Source organism: Macaca nemestrina, chromosome 3 (assembly GCF_043159975.1).
Source record: "Macaca nemestrina isolate mMacNem1 chromosome 3, mMacNem.hap1, whole genome shotgun sequence".
NCBI lineage: Eukaryota > Metazoa > Chordata > Mammalia > Primates > Cercopithecidae > Macaca > Macaca nemestrina.
Window position 1 is genome coordinate 60639121 of NC_092127.1, and position 16906 is coordinate 60656026.

At 34.3% G+C, this 16906-nt stretch overlaps 2 protein-coding genes across 11 annotated transcripts in view; both read left to right on the forward strand.

The window, feature by feature from the left end:
- LOC105486091 (sodium channel and clathrin linker 1) overlaps window positions 1-16906 on the forward strand; it is a 215130-nt gene that overhangs the window by 82790 nt on the left and 115434 nt on the right. For all 10 annotated transcript variants that reach the window (XR_011620973.1, XR_011620972.1, XR_011620971.1 and 7 more), the window contains 3 exons: window positions 5247-5382; window positions 8987-9109; window positions 10845-10910. Coding sequence is in view for 7 of the 10 variants with exons in the window: in XM_071093042.1 (XP_070949143.1) it covers window positions 5247-5382; window positions 8987-9109; window positions 10845-10910 (325 nt within the window). In the remaining 3 variants the exon portion in view is untranslated. The remainder of the gene's footprint in view (window positions 1-5246; window positions 5383-8986; window positions 9110-10844; window positions 10911-16906) is intronic.
- Window positions 15846-16413, forward strand: LOC105486090 (small ribosomal subunit protein uS12-like). The gene has a single exon (XM_071093043.1). It carries the CDS (start codon window positions 15937-15939, stop codon window positions 16366-16368), a length of 432 nt encoding a protein of 143 aa, XP_070949144.1. The 5' UTR covers window positions 15846-15936; the 3' UTR covers window positions 16369-16413.

Genomic DNA, 16906 nt, shown 5'->3' on the forward strand with positions numbered 1-16906 from the left:
AAGGACAGCAAACTAAACCCAAAATCATGTAACACCTCGGGATTGAGCACACTCGGTGAGAGACAGCAAGCATTACAAACACAAGATTAGATACCTATTCCCCAAGTATTCCAGATACTGAAGCAAACAAAATTAAACTAAGTATAGGTAGTCCTTCCTTTGTATGAAGTGTAAGATTATAAAAATGACCTTGCAAGCCGAAACTGTACAAAATTATCTTAATAATAAATCGGGGACAATTATGATATTTCTGTGACCTTTAAAAATTTTTTTTTTTTTTTTTGAGGCAGAGTCTTGCTCCGTCGCCCAGGCTGGAGTAGCTTGATCTTGGCTCACTGTAACCTCCGCTTCCCGGGTTCAAGCAATTCTTCTGCCTCAGCCTCCTGAGTAACTGGGACTACAGGCACGCACCACCACGCCCGCCTAATTTTTGTATTTTTAGTAGAGACGGGATTTCACCATATTGGCCAGGCTGGTCTAGAACTCCTGACCTCGTGATACACCCACCTTGGCCTCCCAAAGTGCTGGGATTACAGGCATGAGCCACCGCACCCGGCTAAAAATTTCGTTAAGACCCTAAAAACAGTCTTACTGTCAGTTATAATTATACTGCTTGTTATAACTACATTTTTAACAAAGAAATACGACACTTTAATTCTCAGTGTTTCTGATATTTTAAAGTACAGTGTACTCAATATTAATTTTACTATTTTTTCATTTCATTTTACAATCAATTTAAAGTATGAGGATAATTGATAGGTTATGATGCAGATAACAATATGATGAAAATGATGGAATATTATGTCATCTTTAAAATATTTGCAGAAAACTTTTTAGAATATGAGAGAATGCATATGTCTCAATACTACAGTTAAAAAGACAGATTATAGCTTTAGCAATACAGTGTGTCATTGGTCTATTTTTCCTTTTTTAAAATTTATTATTATTTTTATATATACTTTATGTTCTGGGGTACATTTGCACTACGTGCAGGTTTGTTACATATGTATACATGTGCCATGTTGGCGTGCTGCACCCATTAACTCGTCATTTACATTAGGTGTATCTCCTAATGCTATCCCTCCCCCCGCCCCCTACCCCACAACAGGCCTCGGTGTGTGATGTTCCCCTTCCTGTGTCCAAGTGTTCTCATTGTTCAGTTCCCACCTATGAGTGAGAACATGCGGTGTTTGGTTTTCTGTTCTTGAGATAGTTTGCTGAGAATGACGGTTTCCAGCTGCATCCATGTCCCTACAAAGGACACGAACTCATCCTTTCTTATGGCTGCATAGTATTCTATGGTGTATATGTGCCACATTTTCTTAATCCAGTCTGTCATTGATGGACATTTGGGTTGATTCCAAGTCTTTGCTATTGTGAATAGTGCCGCAATAAACATACGTGTGCATGTGTCTTTATAGCAGCATGATTTATAATCCTTTGGGTATATACCCAATAATGGGATGGCTGGGTCAAATGGTATTTTTAGTTCTAGATCCTTGAGGAGTCACCACACTGTCTTCCACAATGGTTGAACTAGTTTACAGTCCCACCAACAGTGTAAAAGTGTTCCTATTTCTCCACATCCTTTCCTGACTTTTTAATGATTGCTATTCTAACTGGAGTGAGATGGTATCTCATTGTGGTTTTGATTTGCATTTCTCTGATGGCTAGTGATGATGAGCATTTTTTCATGTGTCTGTTGGCTGCATAAATGTCTTCTTTTGAGAAGTGTCTGTTCATATCCTTTGCCCACTTTTTGATGGGGTTGTTTGTTTTTATCTTGTAAATTTGTTTGAGTTCTTTGTAGGTTCTGGATGTTAGCCCTTTGTCAGATGAGTAGATTGCAAAAATTTTCTCCCATTCTATAGGTTGCCTGTTCACTCTGATGGTAGTTTCTTTGGCTGTGCAGAAGCTCTTTAGTTTAATGAGATCCCATTTGTCAATTTTGGCTTTTGTTGCCGTTGCTTTTGGTGTTTTAGACATGAAGTCCTTGGCCATGCCTATGTCCTGAATGATATTGCCTAGGTTTTCTTCTAGGGTTTCTATGGTTTTAGGTCTAACATTTAAGTCTCTAATCCATTTTGAATTAATTTTTGTATAAGGAGTAAGGAAGGGATCCAGTTTCAACTTTCTACTTACGGCTATCCAGTTTTCCCAGCACCATTTATTAAATAGGGAATCCTTTCTCCATTTCTTGTTTTTGTCGGGTTTGTCAAAGATCAGATGGCTGTAGATGTGTGGTATTATTTCTGAGGGCTCTGTTCTGTTCCATTGGTCTATATCTCTGTTTTGGTACCAGTACCATGCTGTTTTGGTTACTGTAGCCTTGTAGTATAGTTTGAAGTCAGGTAGCATGATGCCTCCAGCTTTGTTCTTTTGACTTAGGATTGTCTTGGCAATGTGGGGTCTTTTTTGGTTCCATATGGACTTTAAAGCAGTTTTTTCCAATTCTGTGAAGAAAGTCATTGGTAGCTTAATGGGGATGGCATTGAATCTATAAATTACCTTGGGCAGTATGGCCATTTTCACAATATTGATTCTTCCTATCCGTGAGCATAGTTTGTTCTTCCTTTTGTTTGTGTTCTCTTTTATATCACTGAGCAGTGGTTTGTAGTTCTCCTTGAAGAGGTCCTTTGCATGCCATGTAAGTTGGATTCCTAGGTATTTTATTCTCTTTGAAGCTATTGTGAATGGGAGTTCATTCATGATTTGGCTCTCTGTTTGTCTGTTACTGGTGTGTAAGAATGCTTGTGATTTTTGCACATTGATTTTGTATCCTGAAACTTTGCTGAAGTTGCTTATCAGCTTACGGCAATTTTGGGCTGAGACGATGGGGTTTTCTAAATATGCAATCATGTCATCTGCAAACAGGGACAATTTGACTACTTCTTTTCCTAATTGAATACCCGTTATTTCTTTCTCTTGCCTGATTGCCCTAGCTAGAACTTCCAACACTATGTTGAATAGGAGTGGTGAGAGAGGGTGTCCCTATCTTGTGCCAGTTTTTAAGGGGAATGCTTCCAGTTTTTGCCCATTCAGTATGATATTGGCTGTGGGTTTGTCATAAATAGCTCTTATGATTTTGAGATACATTCCATCAATACCTAATTTATTGAGAGTTTTTAGCATGAAGGGCTGTTGAATTTTGTCAAAGGCCTTTTCTGCATCTATTGAGATAATCTTGTGGGTTTTTTCTTTGGTTCTGTTTATATGCTGGATTATGTTTATTGATTTGCATATGTTGAACCAGCCTTGCATCCCAGGGATGAAGCCCACTTGATCATGGTGGATAAGCTTTTTGATGTGCTGCTGGATTCAGTTTGCCAGTAATTTATTGAGAATTTGTGCATCGATGTTCATCAGGGATATTGGTCTAAAATTCTGGTTTTTTGTTGTGTCTCTGCCAGGCTTTGGTATCAGGATAATGTTGGCCTCATAAAATGAGTTAGATAGGATTCCCTCTTTTTCTGTTGATTGGAATAGCTTCAGAAGGAATGGTACCAGCTCTTCTTTGTACCTCTGGTAGCATTCGACTGCGTATCCGTCTGGTCCTGGACTTTTTTTGGTTGGTAGGCTATTAATTATTGCCTCAATTTCAGAGCCTATTGGTCTATTCATGGATTCAACTTCTTCCTGGTTTAGTCTTGGGAGAGTGTATGTGTCCAGGAATTTATCCATTTCTTCTAGGTTTTCTAGTTTATTTGCGTAGAGGTGTTTATAGTATTCTCTGATGGTAGTTTGTATTTCTGTGTGTTCGGTGGTGATATCCCCTTTATCATTTTTTATTGCGTCTATTTGATTCTTCTCTCTTTTCTTCCTTATTAGTCTTGCTAGTGGTGTATCAATTTTGTTGATCTTATAAAAAAACCAGCTTCTGGATTCGTTGATTTTTTGAAAGATTTTTTATGTCTCTATCTCCTTCAGTTCTGCTCTGATCTTAGTCATTTCTTGCCTTCTGCTAGCTTTTGAATGTGTTTGCTCTTCTTTGGTCTATTTTTAATGGAAAGTAAAAATTCTGCTAGAAAATATATTACAGAATTAATAATGGTTTTTTTCATAGGACTTGGGGTATCTTTCCTAAAACTTGTTATATTTCTATATTGATCTTTTTCTCTATTAGGTAAACATTTCATATAGGAAAAATAAATATTTTAAAAAACAGTGTTAGATATTTAAAAATAAAAACTTCTGTCTTAACCAATACTTGTAAGTTTTTTAATTAGAGAATAATTTTCAAGCACTGTCTTTTCTTTAGAGAATAATTAATATTTTTGTTTCTAAAGTGTTTACCTCCTCAGTTTTATTGTGTTTGATGAACTTTGTTTACAATAAATATGTCCTGACATTAAGATTTAAGTTTTCTTGTTTCAAAGGAGATTCGTAATGTTAGCAAATCATTCATTCACCTCCAAATGTTTTAAGTAGATGGATGTAGTTTATTTTGTTATTTTCACTTTGAAATGTATTTGCTATATTTTCTGCTTATAGTTATATTAAATAAGAGTGTTTTCTGAAAATGTACCTTTTTTTCTCTTAAGTATTATTTTAAATTAAAACAATCATTCCTTTAAGTTGTACCTTCCTTGCTTTTTTTTTTGTAGTTGTTTTAAAACATGAAATAGCTGCAGTTTACCTTAATGTTAAGATTAAAGTCGAATTTAAGCCTTTCAGTGTTATTGTTGAACTTATATAAGGATGTGCTGAAAAATAAAGTGTCTGATGTGCTGGTTTTATAGCCAGCGACCATTTTCTTCTCTTTGCTTGTTAACTGGAATTAGTAAGAAGTCAGTGAGTTTTGTGAAACACACTGAAGAAAATAGCAAATAACTTTACAAGATGTAATATGTAATTTTCATTTAATTGACTGGATATACGTAGATATTTTAGAATTTTTCTGAATGGCTTGTTTTATTATTTAATACGGGATAATATCTGAGTTTTACTCTTTTAAAAAATTTTTGAAAAATTTTGAGGAATTAAATCCTCTCTAGGACAAACTGAATCATGCTTCAATTAATCGTGATTGATTTAATGCATTTGAAATTGTTACATAATCTTTTTATTCTTATAGCACAGTATTTAACGGTATTTAAACACTTCTAATTTTTTATTTGAAGTCTACTTAAAAATGGTTTTGTGTAAAGAGTTGTTGTTGACCCAAATGTTTATTTAATTGACCTCAAAACAGTAATTACTGTTACTAAAATGACTTGAGACTATCATGTTAACTGTTTGTTTCAAAGGTTGCACAGTGAGTTAAAAGATGCTGTTGAAAAACAATTGGAGGCCTTTCCCCTTGGCACAGAGATAGGAACTGATACATATGCAGATGATGAAACAGTCAGAAACCTTCAAGAACAATTGCAGCTAGCCAATGAAGTGAGTGACATGTATTTTTTAAAATTATATTCTGAATTAACATACCTTTTAAAAATTCATGTTAATCATTATTTTTGGATAACAAAATCATAAAATTGTAACATGATTTTCTACAGTTTACAAGAATCGTTACAGGTAGCAAAACTTGTAATAAATACTCTCACTGTTATAAATACACTTGCCAAATACCCTCACTGATTGTCAAAAATGTGTTTAATTAAATCATAAAGCTTTTAACATGATTTTTTTTCTTATGGGAATATTTTTTTCTTTCTTTTTTTCTTTTTTTTTTTTTATTATACTTTAAGTTCTAGGATACATGTGCAGAACGTGCAGGTTTGTTATATAGGTATCATGTGACATGGTGGTTTGCTGCACCCATCAACCCATCATCTACATTAGGTATTTCTCCTAATGCTATCCCTCTCCTAGCCCCCCACTCCACGACAGGCCCTAGTGTGTGATGTTCCCCTCCCTGTGTCCTTGTGTACTCATTGTTTAACTCCCAGTTATGAGTGAGAACATGCAGTGTTTGGTTTTCTGTTCCTGTGTTAGTTTACTGGGAATGATGGTTTTCAGCTGCATCCATATCCCTACAAAGGACACAAACTCATCCTTTTTTTATGGCTGCATAGTATTCCATGGTGTGTATGTGCCACATTTTCTTTATCCAGTCTATCATTAATGGATATTTGGGTTGATTCCAAGTCTTTGCTATTGTGAATAGTGCTGCAGTAAACATACATATGCATGTGTCTTTATAAAAGAATGATTTATAATCCTTTGGGTATATACCTAGTAATGGGATTGCTGGGTCAAATGGTATTTCTAGTTCTAGATCCTTGAAGAATTGCCACACTGTCTTCCACAATAGTTGAACTAATTTACACTCCCACCAACAGTGTAAAAGTGTTCCTATTTCTCCACATCCCCTCCAGCATCTGTCGTTTCCTCACTTTTTAATGACTGCCATTCTAACTGGTGTGAGATGGTATTCCATGGTCGTTTTGATTTGCATTTCTCTGATGGCTAGTGATGATGAGCATTTTTTCAGCAAACATATGAAAAAAAGCTCATCATCACTGGTCATTTGAGCAGCTATGTTAAATATATCCTGTTTTCAACTGTAATTTTTTGTAAATTTTATTCATAAGGGAATTTTATTTTAATTTACAATGTTATATCCCAAATGTTTCATATCTTGTATGGGTTTAAATCCCCATTCTTCTACTTTCCAGCTGTGTGATCATAGAAAAAACTCTTGTGCCTCAGTTTCCTCATTTATAAATGGGGGCTACAAATTCTAAATTACAATTTTGATTTGATAATTTTCTGAAAATTCAGTTTTATTTTCTGAAAATTTGGTTTTAAAATTCTACAATTATGAAAGTGATACTTTAGGTAAGTCAGAAGGGTATCTTTAGCTTGATAAGGAACATGTATTTAACACTAATTTATTTTTAATATATGAATGGAAAGAATTTTTAAATGTGATGAAAGAAAGAAATAATGAAAACATGCCATTTGTTCTAGACTAGGAAAGATTTATAATTGATTTCATACGAGTAAATAGAAATTAATTTAGGCTTATATGTCTAGCACATATGTAAGTTAATAAATTTGCTTATTTATCAATATCGTTATTATCATTACTGAACAGCAAGACTCACAAATAAGAATTAAAATTATGTGCAAAAGGTGCCTTGTAATATAAATATATTACTTTAGGATCCAATAGCAATAGCACAGTACTAAATACCTAGCTTAATATTTTTAGTTTAAAATATTTTTTCTGTTACAGTATGATTTGTAAAAATCTTTCTAGAAGTCAGTTTGGCAAGAAGAGCCTTAGAAATATTTGCACTATTTGATGCAGTAATTAGATGATGACACCACATAGATTTTATGAATTTGTGCTAAAGAGCTGAATATAAAAATTTTTTAATAAATATGTTCATTATAATATTTATTGTAATGAACCATTTGACATAGTTTAAAAATCTTAAATATGGAATCAGTTAAATTGTAGTTTGTCCAAATAATAAGCATACCATTTTAAAAAATTATGTAGTGTACATCATAATCACTTGAGGGCTTTTTGAAACGTGGATTTCTGCTCTGCCTCCCCATCCCACCACCACCCCAGTTTCTGATTCGAGAAGTCTGAGATACAGCTCAATAGTTTACATCTCTAACAGTTCTGAGGTGTTGCTGATGATGCTGGTCCTTTAAGAACCACTGCTCTAGGAGAATCTGGGTTGTGTAACTACTAGTCTAGGTGATTTTTGTCATCAGACAGGTCTGGAGAAACAGTGGGACATTTTGAGGTATGAGGCATTTTTACGACCATTTTACTGAAAAGAAAACTTGAGTCTTAAGAAAATGAAGTGAATTATCCAGGACCATTTGGCCAGGAATTAGAGATCACACCCATATCTTCTGGCTCCAGATTCTGTGTTTATCTACAAATTTTAAAACCACTTTTAAAATTTTTAATTTGCCTACAGTTTTGGTGTTTTTTTTTTTTTAAGTTTTAGACAAAACTAATCTATTGTGTTAGGAACACGAGGAAATAGTTTAGGAGAAGAGTATAGTAACTGGAAGAGATCACAAGAGGGGCATCTGGCTTCTAGGTGATGGTAATAATGTTCTCTCTCTTGAACTGGGTGCTGGTTACATGAGCGCTCTTACTTTGTAAAAATGTACAATTTGTTCATTTTCTGAATGCATGGTATACCTCAGTGTTCTCCAAGGTGCCTTATGTTTTTGTAGGTTACATATCTATCAGTATTTATTGTATTACAAATTAAAACTGAGACTTAAAACAAAAAGTAGGAGCATAAGCACACAGTCCATTAGCCCTTAGAACAAGGATGACCTCACATCATATAAACTCTAGAAAACTCCACTGTACATTTGTGAGAGGATGAGAGTAAAAAGGCAAATAATGTTAACATATTATTCTGAAGATAAATTTGACTTCAAGGACCTTTCAAAGTCTAAGAGTTTCTGTACCACACTTAGATAATACTATGTGCAAACAATAGTTAGTGACCTGAGAAATTTCTCATTATAAAACGGCAAGTAAAAATAGCCCACTATATGGTCCCTAATTTTGTTAAAATAATTACAAAATTCTCTCCCAGCATCACATTTATAAACATGAATGCATCAACATTTAAAAAGATGACTATATCTAGATGTTAGCAGTGTTTATCATCAGGTGGTAAAATTATAGCTTTTTCTGATTTTCTCCTGTTTTTCTCTGTGTTTTCCTAATTTTCCACAATGAAAATTTGTTACTTTTATGATCAGGAAAAAAATGTTGTGCTTTACCAGGGGGCAGTTTTCTGCTTCATCAGTTTCTAGGGCTCATACTTTCTTGTGGAACAAAGAACATGGTTTAAGTCTACATCTCTGTTAAGGATTTTAATTTTAGCTAAATCTGAGTAAAAACACAATTTCAAAATTAATACCGTCTTTACACAGTTGTTTTATTTTATGACTTTATAAAGAATTTATTCTATAAAAGAAAAGGATCCATATGTACTATACAATAAATAGCCTGCTGATAATTTAATGAGTTATCCAATTTTTTTAATAGGAAAAAACTCAGGCTGTGAAACTCTGGCAGACTGTTTCTCAGGAGTTGGACAGACTACACAAGCTTTACCAGGAACATATGACCGAGGCCCAAATTCATGTATTTGAAAGTCAAAAACAAAAGGTAATCTTGTATTTCATTGTTTTCTTGTATATCGGTAAGAAATTGCACTCTGAAGAAACTGTTTTAGAGGGGAACACCTAAGACTCTACCCTATAGCATTTAGAATTTCTAATCACTTTATTATTTATGTTAATAATATATAGATCTTTGATGGTTACGCTCTTGAAAGGTAAGATAATTAGAGAACTGGACAGTGATCATTTGGTTCTATAATGTTGTCAGCAATGAAAGCTCAATTTAGTGCTAAAAAGCAGCTTTAACATTATTTTGTATAAATAAACCTTCAAAGTTTTTATTTGCTTCATTTCCTACCTGACTTTTAAAACAAAACAAAACAAAACAAAATTGTTCATTAGTTTATGGCCAGTGAAGAAACCTGCTCAAATACAATGAGAACACTATGTAAAATCAAAATGTTAATACCCTTAAATGTGACCTGTTACTAAAATAGGTGTCAACTTTATCTACCATAAGTTAATCAGAATATAATTTTACAATAGGAAGCCATCTTAATGGTTATTAAAAGACTTTTTTCTATCCAAAGCAAGAATCATTCTACACTCTTTCAAAGTGGACATGTAGCTTTAGCTTTTGCTTTACACGTCTGTCTATTGACAAGAACTCATTATCTCACAAGACCATCCATTCCATTGGGAAATCTACCTCTTTTATTCTTCTGTTGGTTCTTTTATTGCTAGGTGCATTGAGCACTGTGGAGGAATTCTAATTCTGACCTCTTTTCTATATATTTTGAGAGGCAGCTCTTTAAATAATTTGGTTTTCATACCTCTCTTCAGCTCTCATTTACAGACTTTTCAAATTCTGGTTTATGAATATTCCTATTATTATAATTATAATTAGAAATGCCTACCTAAAGAGATTGTAAAAATACTTGCATGATGCTTTACAGTTTACAAAATGATTTTTCTATGCATGCCCTGACTTGAAAAAAAGTTCACGCGTAATCAATCTGATTTGTTGCTTTTACCTCTGAGATTTAAAAACCATTTTTTCATATTAAGTTCTTTGATTGCTGTTTCCTCATATAGGTCAGTCAACTAAGCCCACAAAGTTGGGTTTTTGTTTTGTTTTCACCTGAATAATATCATTCTTTTACTATGGCTATATAGTTTGATGGGTCCTTATACGAGACTTTACAAATAACACTTCATTCTTTTTTCCCTGGTTATCTATTTAATTCTGTCATTCAGTATATTTACAGCCTCTCCCAACTTTTTGTCATCTGTACAAATAATGTTTAATAGAATCATAACAGCTAATCAAACAATTTTTAAAATGTGGGGCATGAGAATTTTTTTAAAAAGGATGGGCAGTGACTCCTGTGCCATGGTTTGTATTATAGGTTTTGAGTAGGTTTGAAAGTGACATTCCAGTATTGGACAAGGTCTCTCTAGCATTTAGAATTTCTAATCACTTATAATTTTTTATGATCTATTTCTTCGAGTTTTAAAATAATATTTAATAATTGATTTCTAGAAATAATTATTTGACATAAACAGCTACATTTATTTCAGCATTGCCACTTTAATTTTTTAATCATTTAAAAAATTTATTAGTTTTTCAACTACTAATTCACACAGTAGTAAGAAGAAACACTGCCAATTTTATCTAAACTTAAGCATAATGATTTTAGACTTGATTTTAGTTTAATTTTAAATATGGGTTATAGACAACAAAATGCTATTTATATACTCCCCTTACCTTCCCACTGTAGGATCAGCTTTTTGATTTTCAACAACTGACCCAGCAACTTCATGTTACTAATGAGAACATGGAAGTGGTAAGTATACTTACTTACATAAACTAGAAATTGTCCCTATAAATAATCATATTTATTTATGTTGATATAAATCAATAACAAGAAAGCATGCTGCATGAAATTAGATAGGTAGTACTCTTTTTTCTTTTGCTTTTGCTTTCTTATTCAATAGCATGACATAGTTTACAGTACCTTTTAGATATCTAACATCTCTCTGAAATATATCTTAATCTGGAAATCCTCTTAGGATTCTTAGTAAGGTCTCCTTAGACTAATCTAGACAGTGAGCTCCTCAAGAGTAGAGCACATGCTTAATTTTTTTAATTTCATCTGACATACTGCCAGGTATTTAATAAGAATAGTGTAATTGTTTAATAAATAGCCCATTTCCTTAAAAAATTTTGGGAAACTAAGGACCATGTATTGGTATGATACTCCTAAATTTCCCTATAAGTTCTTCCTAAAATAAATAGAATTAGTCTTCTCAATTCTGTTCTTTACCTTCTTATTCTCTCACTTTTGTTTACTTTCTTGGAATGTTATTTTTACCTCATTGTTGAGTAATAGAATTATGACACTTCAGGTAATTCCTCTCTCTTTCCCTTCTTCATTCTTGCTTAGTTACTCTGCTAATTCTTGTTAGTACCTAATAAAAATGTCTTTGTATAACAGTGGATTTGTGCCATCAAAAGTAAGTATCCAATTTTATTCTACTTTAAAAATTTTTCTTTTTTAACTGTGTAAAAAATTATTAAACCAATCTGTACCTATTCTGTTTAACATTTGAAATGTCTAATCACATACAGTTTTTGATAATATATTATACTTCCTAGAGTTTTAAAATACTAGTACTCCAGAACAAAATGGTTACTGATTTCTGTAATTAAGAAAGGCATTTTTTAATTTAATATATTTCTACATGGAATTAGTGCTTTAACCTAGCATCATAATTATTCATTACTTCTTTAATATGTCTCCTAGAATTGGAATTATATCGTTCTTTGATATGTCATACCGCAGAGCCCCTATTTTATTATGATTTTGATGAAAGAAAGTCATGGGAAAAGGATGTCATATATTCCAAGGGAATATGTTAAAAATTTCTAAGGCAGAAGTAGTCTTGGTTCCAGGTTGAAGCTAAGAATAAATTGGATACAAGAAAACTGATAAAGAAATGGCATGATGGATAAAAGAGAGTTTTATAAAAATATAGAAAAGACTATATAGGTGGTTAAGATAAAAGTAAGTGATTGAAAGAAATTTTAAAATTTAAGTTTTTCTTAATGTATATAATGAATAGCAAAGAAGACTGATAAGTATAAAGGGGACAAGCAAAGTGATAAGATCTTGTACATCTCAAAGAGCATTCAGAGCATAGTTATAGGGGCAAGTTTGAGTCCAGATCAAAAGAAGAAAAGTTCCCTTTAAAAATCAAGCAGTTTCCAACAGAAAATTTTCTGACTACATGAATAAACTCATTAAATGAATAGATTCTTATAGATGTAGAATAAATTGATGAGTACGCAGTGAGTAAATAAACTATCTTTCAATGTAATTTGACTAACATGGCAGAGTAGGACACCCTGGACACTCCTTCTCCCCACATATACACAAATTCAGCAACAATTCATGGACAAATTTCCTCTGCGACCAACCAGAAACTAATGGAAATGTTCTCACCTCCTAGGGGATTGGAAAACCAGACTCACCAAAGCTAGCAGCGAGATTTGAGACCCTCTCTTCCTAGACACCCTGTCCCCAGTGCTGTGCCATGTGATCAAAAAGAGACCCCTTAGCTCCCAGCTTCACCCAGGGGAGGGAAGGGATTAGGTATGTGCATTCATCACCCCAAATTTTCTGAGGGTGGTCCCCAGAATACTAGCCTCTATCTTGCCAGTCTTGGAGCTCACAGATCCAGCATAGTTTGACCAACCAAGGGAAAATGGAGGCATTGGTTTGGACTGATAGATGGCATTGGTCCTGTGCTCTTCTCAGCACAGCGTAAGTAGATGAAAATTCAGTTCTCAGCTTCCCCCTAGGGAGGGCAGAAGTAGATCCAGCACTGCAGCTTCTCTGGGGCAGCCCAGAGAAATAGCATCTGTCTCACGAAGCACAGTCTAGCCACATAGGAAAGAACAGAAATAGCAGATTGGGCTGATACATGCTATAGTTCCCTACCCCCCAGCTCATCACAGAGCAAGCAGCTGCCAGCATCTCCCTGGGGAGGGAAAGAGTTTGTAGAGGCCTGCTGAATCTCTGGCCAGCTGATTGGTGGGGGTCTTCTCTTGTATGAGGCTAATCCGTGAAGACTTGGAGAGGTGCCCACTTTCTCTAATGCATGGACATAAGCACAAAGTCAAGGAAAAATGAAGAACCAGCTAAAGATATTCCATACAAAGAAATAAGATAAATCTCCAGAAACCAATCCTAATGAAAAGAAGTTGTGAATTACCTGATAGGGAATTAAAAATAATTCTCTTGAAGATGCTCACCACAGTTAAAAGAACAATGCATGAACAAAGTGAGAATTGCAACAGAGAAAAAATATTAAAAAGTAGCACAAAAATCATGGATCTAAAGAACACAATAACTGAATTTAAAATAGTGTTGGGAAGTCTAGATATTCATATTCACAACATGATTTTAGACCCTTATCTTACACAACACACAAATATCAACCCAAAATGGATTAAAGACTTAAATCTAACACCTTTTACCTATAAAGTTCATAGAAGAAAACCTAGGGGAAAAGCTCCATGGCATCGGTCGTGGCAATGATTTCAAGGATACGACACCAAAAGTACAGACAGCAAGAAAAAAGTAATCAAGTGGGACTACATCAAACCAAAAAGTTTTTGCACAGCAAACGAAATCAGCAGAGTGAAAAGGCAGCCAATGGAATGGGACAAAATATTTGCAGACCATATGTCCAATAAGGGAATAATCTCCAAAGTATTTAAGGAATTTCTATAACTCAATAGTAAAAAAAACAAAAGACACACAAAAAACCTAATAACTTGATTTTTAAATGAGCTAAGTACTTAAGTAGATATTTTTCCAAGGCAACAGGTATGTGAAGAAGTGCCCAATGCTTGATGTCACTAAACATTAGGGAAACATAAATACTAAAACTACAATGAGGTGTCACCTCACACATGTCAGAGGGATTATTATCAAAACAAACAAAAAAGACAACACATGTTGAAGAGGATGTGGAAAAATTGGAATCCTTGAACATTTTTGGTGGGATTGCAAAACGGTGCATCTGCCGTGGAACACAGTATAGAGTTTCCTCAAAAAAATATATATATATAACTACCATATGATCCAGAAATCCCTTTTCTGAATATTTATCCCAAAGTATTGAAATTAAGATCTTGAAGAGATGCTAGCGCTCCTGTGCTTATTGCAGCATGTTCACATTAGCCAAGATATGAAAACAACCTAAATGTTCATCAAAGAGGAGTGGATTAAAATGTATTAACGGACAGTGGAATGCTATTCAGCCTTTAAAAAGAAGGAAATTATGCAATATGTGATAACATGAATAAACTTTGAGAGCATTAAATGAAATAAGCCAGTCACAGAAAGACAAACACTGTATGATTTTAGTTATATGGAAGTATCTATAGTAGACAGATTTATAGAAACAGAGATTGGAATGGGGACTACCAGGGCCTATGGGGAGAAGAAATAGGGACTTACTAATCAACACACGTGAAGTTTCAGTCAAACAAGATGAATAACCTCTAGAGATCTGTGCAGTATTGTACCTGTAGTCAACAATTACGTATTGTACGCTTAAACATGTTTTAGAAGTGTATAACTCATGTAAGTATTCTTACTACAAATTGATACAAATAAATATCTGTCTTTACCAATGCAAATTAGTAATATGTAACAGATATGCTCTGACATGAATGGTACATAAAAGTACATATTTCTATTTATTATGCTGTAGATATATTATAATTTCACATTTCCCATAGGTTTGCTTTACTGAAATGTTTTTTAATATTTGCTCATCTCTACAATTTACTCAAAAATATTTAATTGCATACTAACTATCTTGCATGAAAGTATAGGTTCTCTAAGTTGCAGAAATGCATCAACCATAAAATCTGTGTCTCCTTGGTAAAACAGGCTGACATATGAAATAATCAGTGAAAAAGGTGCTAAATAGATGATGGTTGAAAAGGATGCTTCCCTACACCTTCTTGAGTCTCTTAATTCTAAAATATTAATATAGTACATAATTTTCTTTATGATCATAAATATAGAACAACTATTCCATATTCAGATGCAGTTGTGGAGCTCTTACTAGGCTTGCTAGCAAGTTAAGCACCTAGGTTTCCAGCACTAGATTCTTAAAATGCAGAATTTTAGCTTATTCTTCTGTTAAGTGCTCTATGTAATCTATCTTTGAGGTGTTCCCAAATGGTCAAAAACACAAGCATTAAGTACGCTAGTGCCAAGACAGTATATATAATAAAACACTAGTTGTGCCTGTGATGTACTCAATCATGTGCCAGGCACTGGGAGTTCTGGGAAAAGCTGATCCTTTAAAAAGGCTCATATTTTAATCAGGAATACCTACACTTTAATATTTAAATATAATGTGCATTGAAAAGATATGTATTAAGTTTTATCAAAATGCAGAAAGGAAACGGTAAATTTTACCTGAGAATGAGTAAAACACACATGGTATTGAGGAATGAATGCAGACAGAATGAGGACATCCTGGGCAGAGGAAAATACAATAGTATGTTAAAAATATGAAGTCAATGAGCTCAAATAGAGCATGAGAGAAGCACAATGAAAGCTATCTCAGGGACTTTAGTTGGAGAAATGTAAGCATGATATGTTGGGACAGGATTAAATCAAAATTATTAAGATCAATCAGGAGAAACCATAATATATAAAGAAAAGGGATAAGGAATTTGTATCATCATGGATAAAACCAGCAGTTATGGAAGAAAATCAATTCCTTTAAGAAAAGTAGTTCTGGCTGCTTCTCTCTTTCGCTCAGGCCGGTGGCGCCGACAGGATGGGCAAGTGTCGTGGACTTCGTACTGCTAGGAAGCTCCGCAGTCACCGACGAGACCAGAAGTGGCATGATAAACAGTACAAGAAAGCCCATTTGGGCATAGCCCTGAAGGTCAACCCTTTTGGAGGTGCTTCTCATGCAAAAGAAATCGTCCTGGAAAAAGTAGGAGTTGAAGCCAAACAGCCAAATTCTGCCATTAGGAAGTGTGTCAGGGTCCAGCTGATCAAGAATGGCAAGAAAATCACAGCCTTTGTACCCAACCACGGTTGCTTGAACTTTATTGAGGAAAACGATGAAGTTCTGGTTGCTGGATTTGGTCGCAAAGGTCATGCTGTTGGTGATATTCCTGGAGTCCGCTTTAAGGTTGTCAAAGTAGCCAGTGTGTCTCTTCTGGCCCTGTACAAAGGCAAGAAGGAAAGACCAAGATCATAAATTTTAATGGTGCAAACACTGTAGTAATAAATTTTCTTATGCCAAAAAAAAAAGTAGTTCTACATTTAGAAGACTACTTCATATCTTACTATGGATTTCTCCAGAAGCCGACCTTCAGGAAAAAGTTCCAAAACATGTCATTTATTTAGTAAGTAATACCAGGGAGCACCAGTAAGAAGGTGGGGAAGTGGTACCAAAGAGAAGAGAAGACAGCCAATAAAAGGCTTTTTAAAATTAAGGAAGTTAACACTGTGAGTAACTAAAACTTAATGAATTCTGAAAGACAGTGTAGAACACAAGCCTCAGAGTTACTTCACCCATGCAAGAAGGGCGTTTGGGTTTTTTATGTGCCAGTTCCCTTCAGACATGTCAGGCTGCTCAGAACAGGGTGGAACATTATTTCTGTAACACTTATAGATTTATGCACAGTTGGATAGATGAGCAAAAGAGATTCAGATAGCCAAAGAAAGCCATAAGACAGGAATGCATGTGTAGGTAGTTTCAAGTGAAACAGGTATCCAATGAAGTAGTAAAGGCA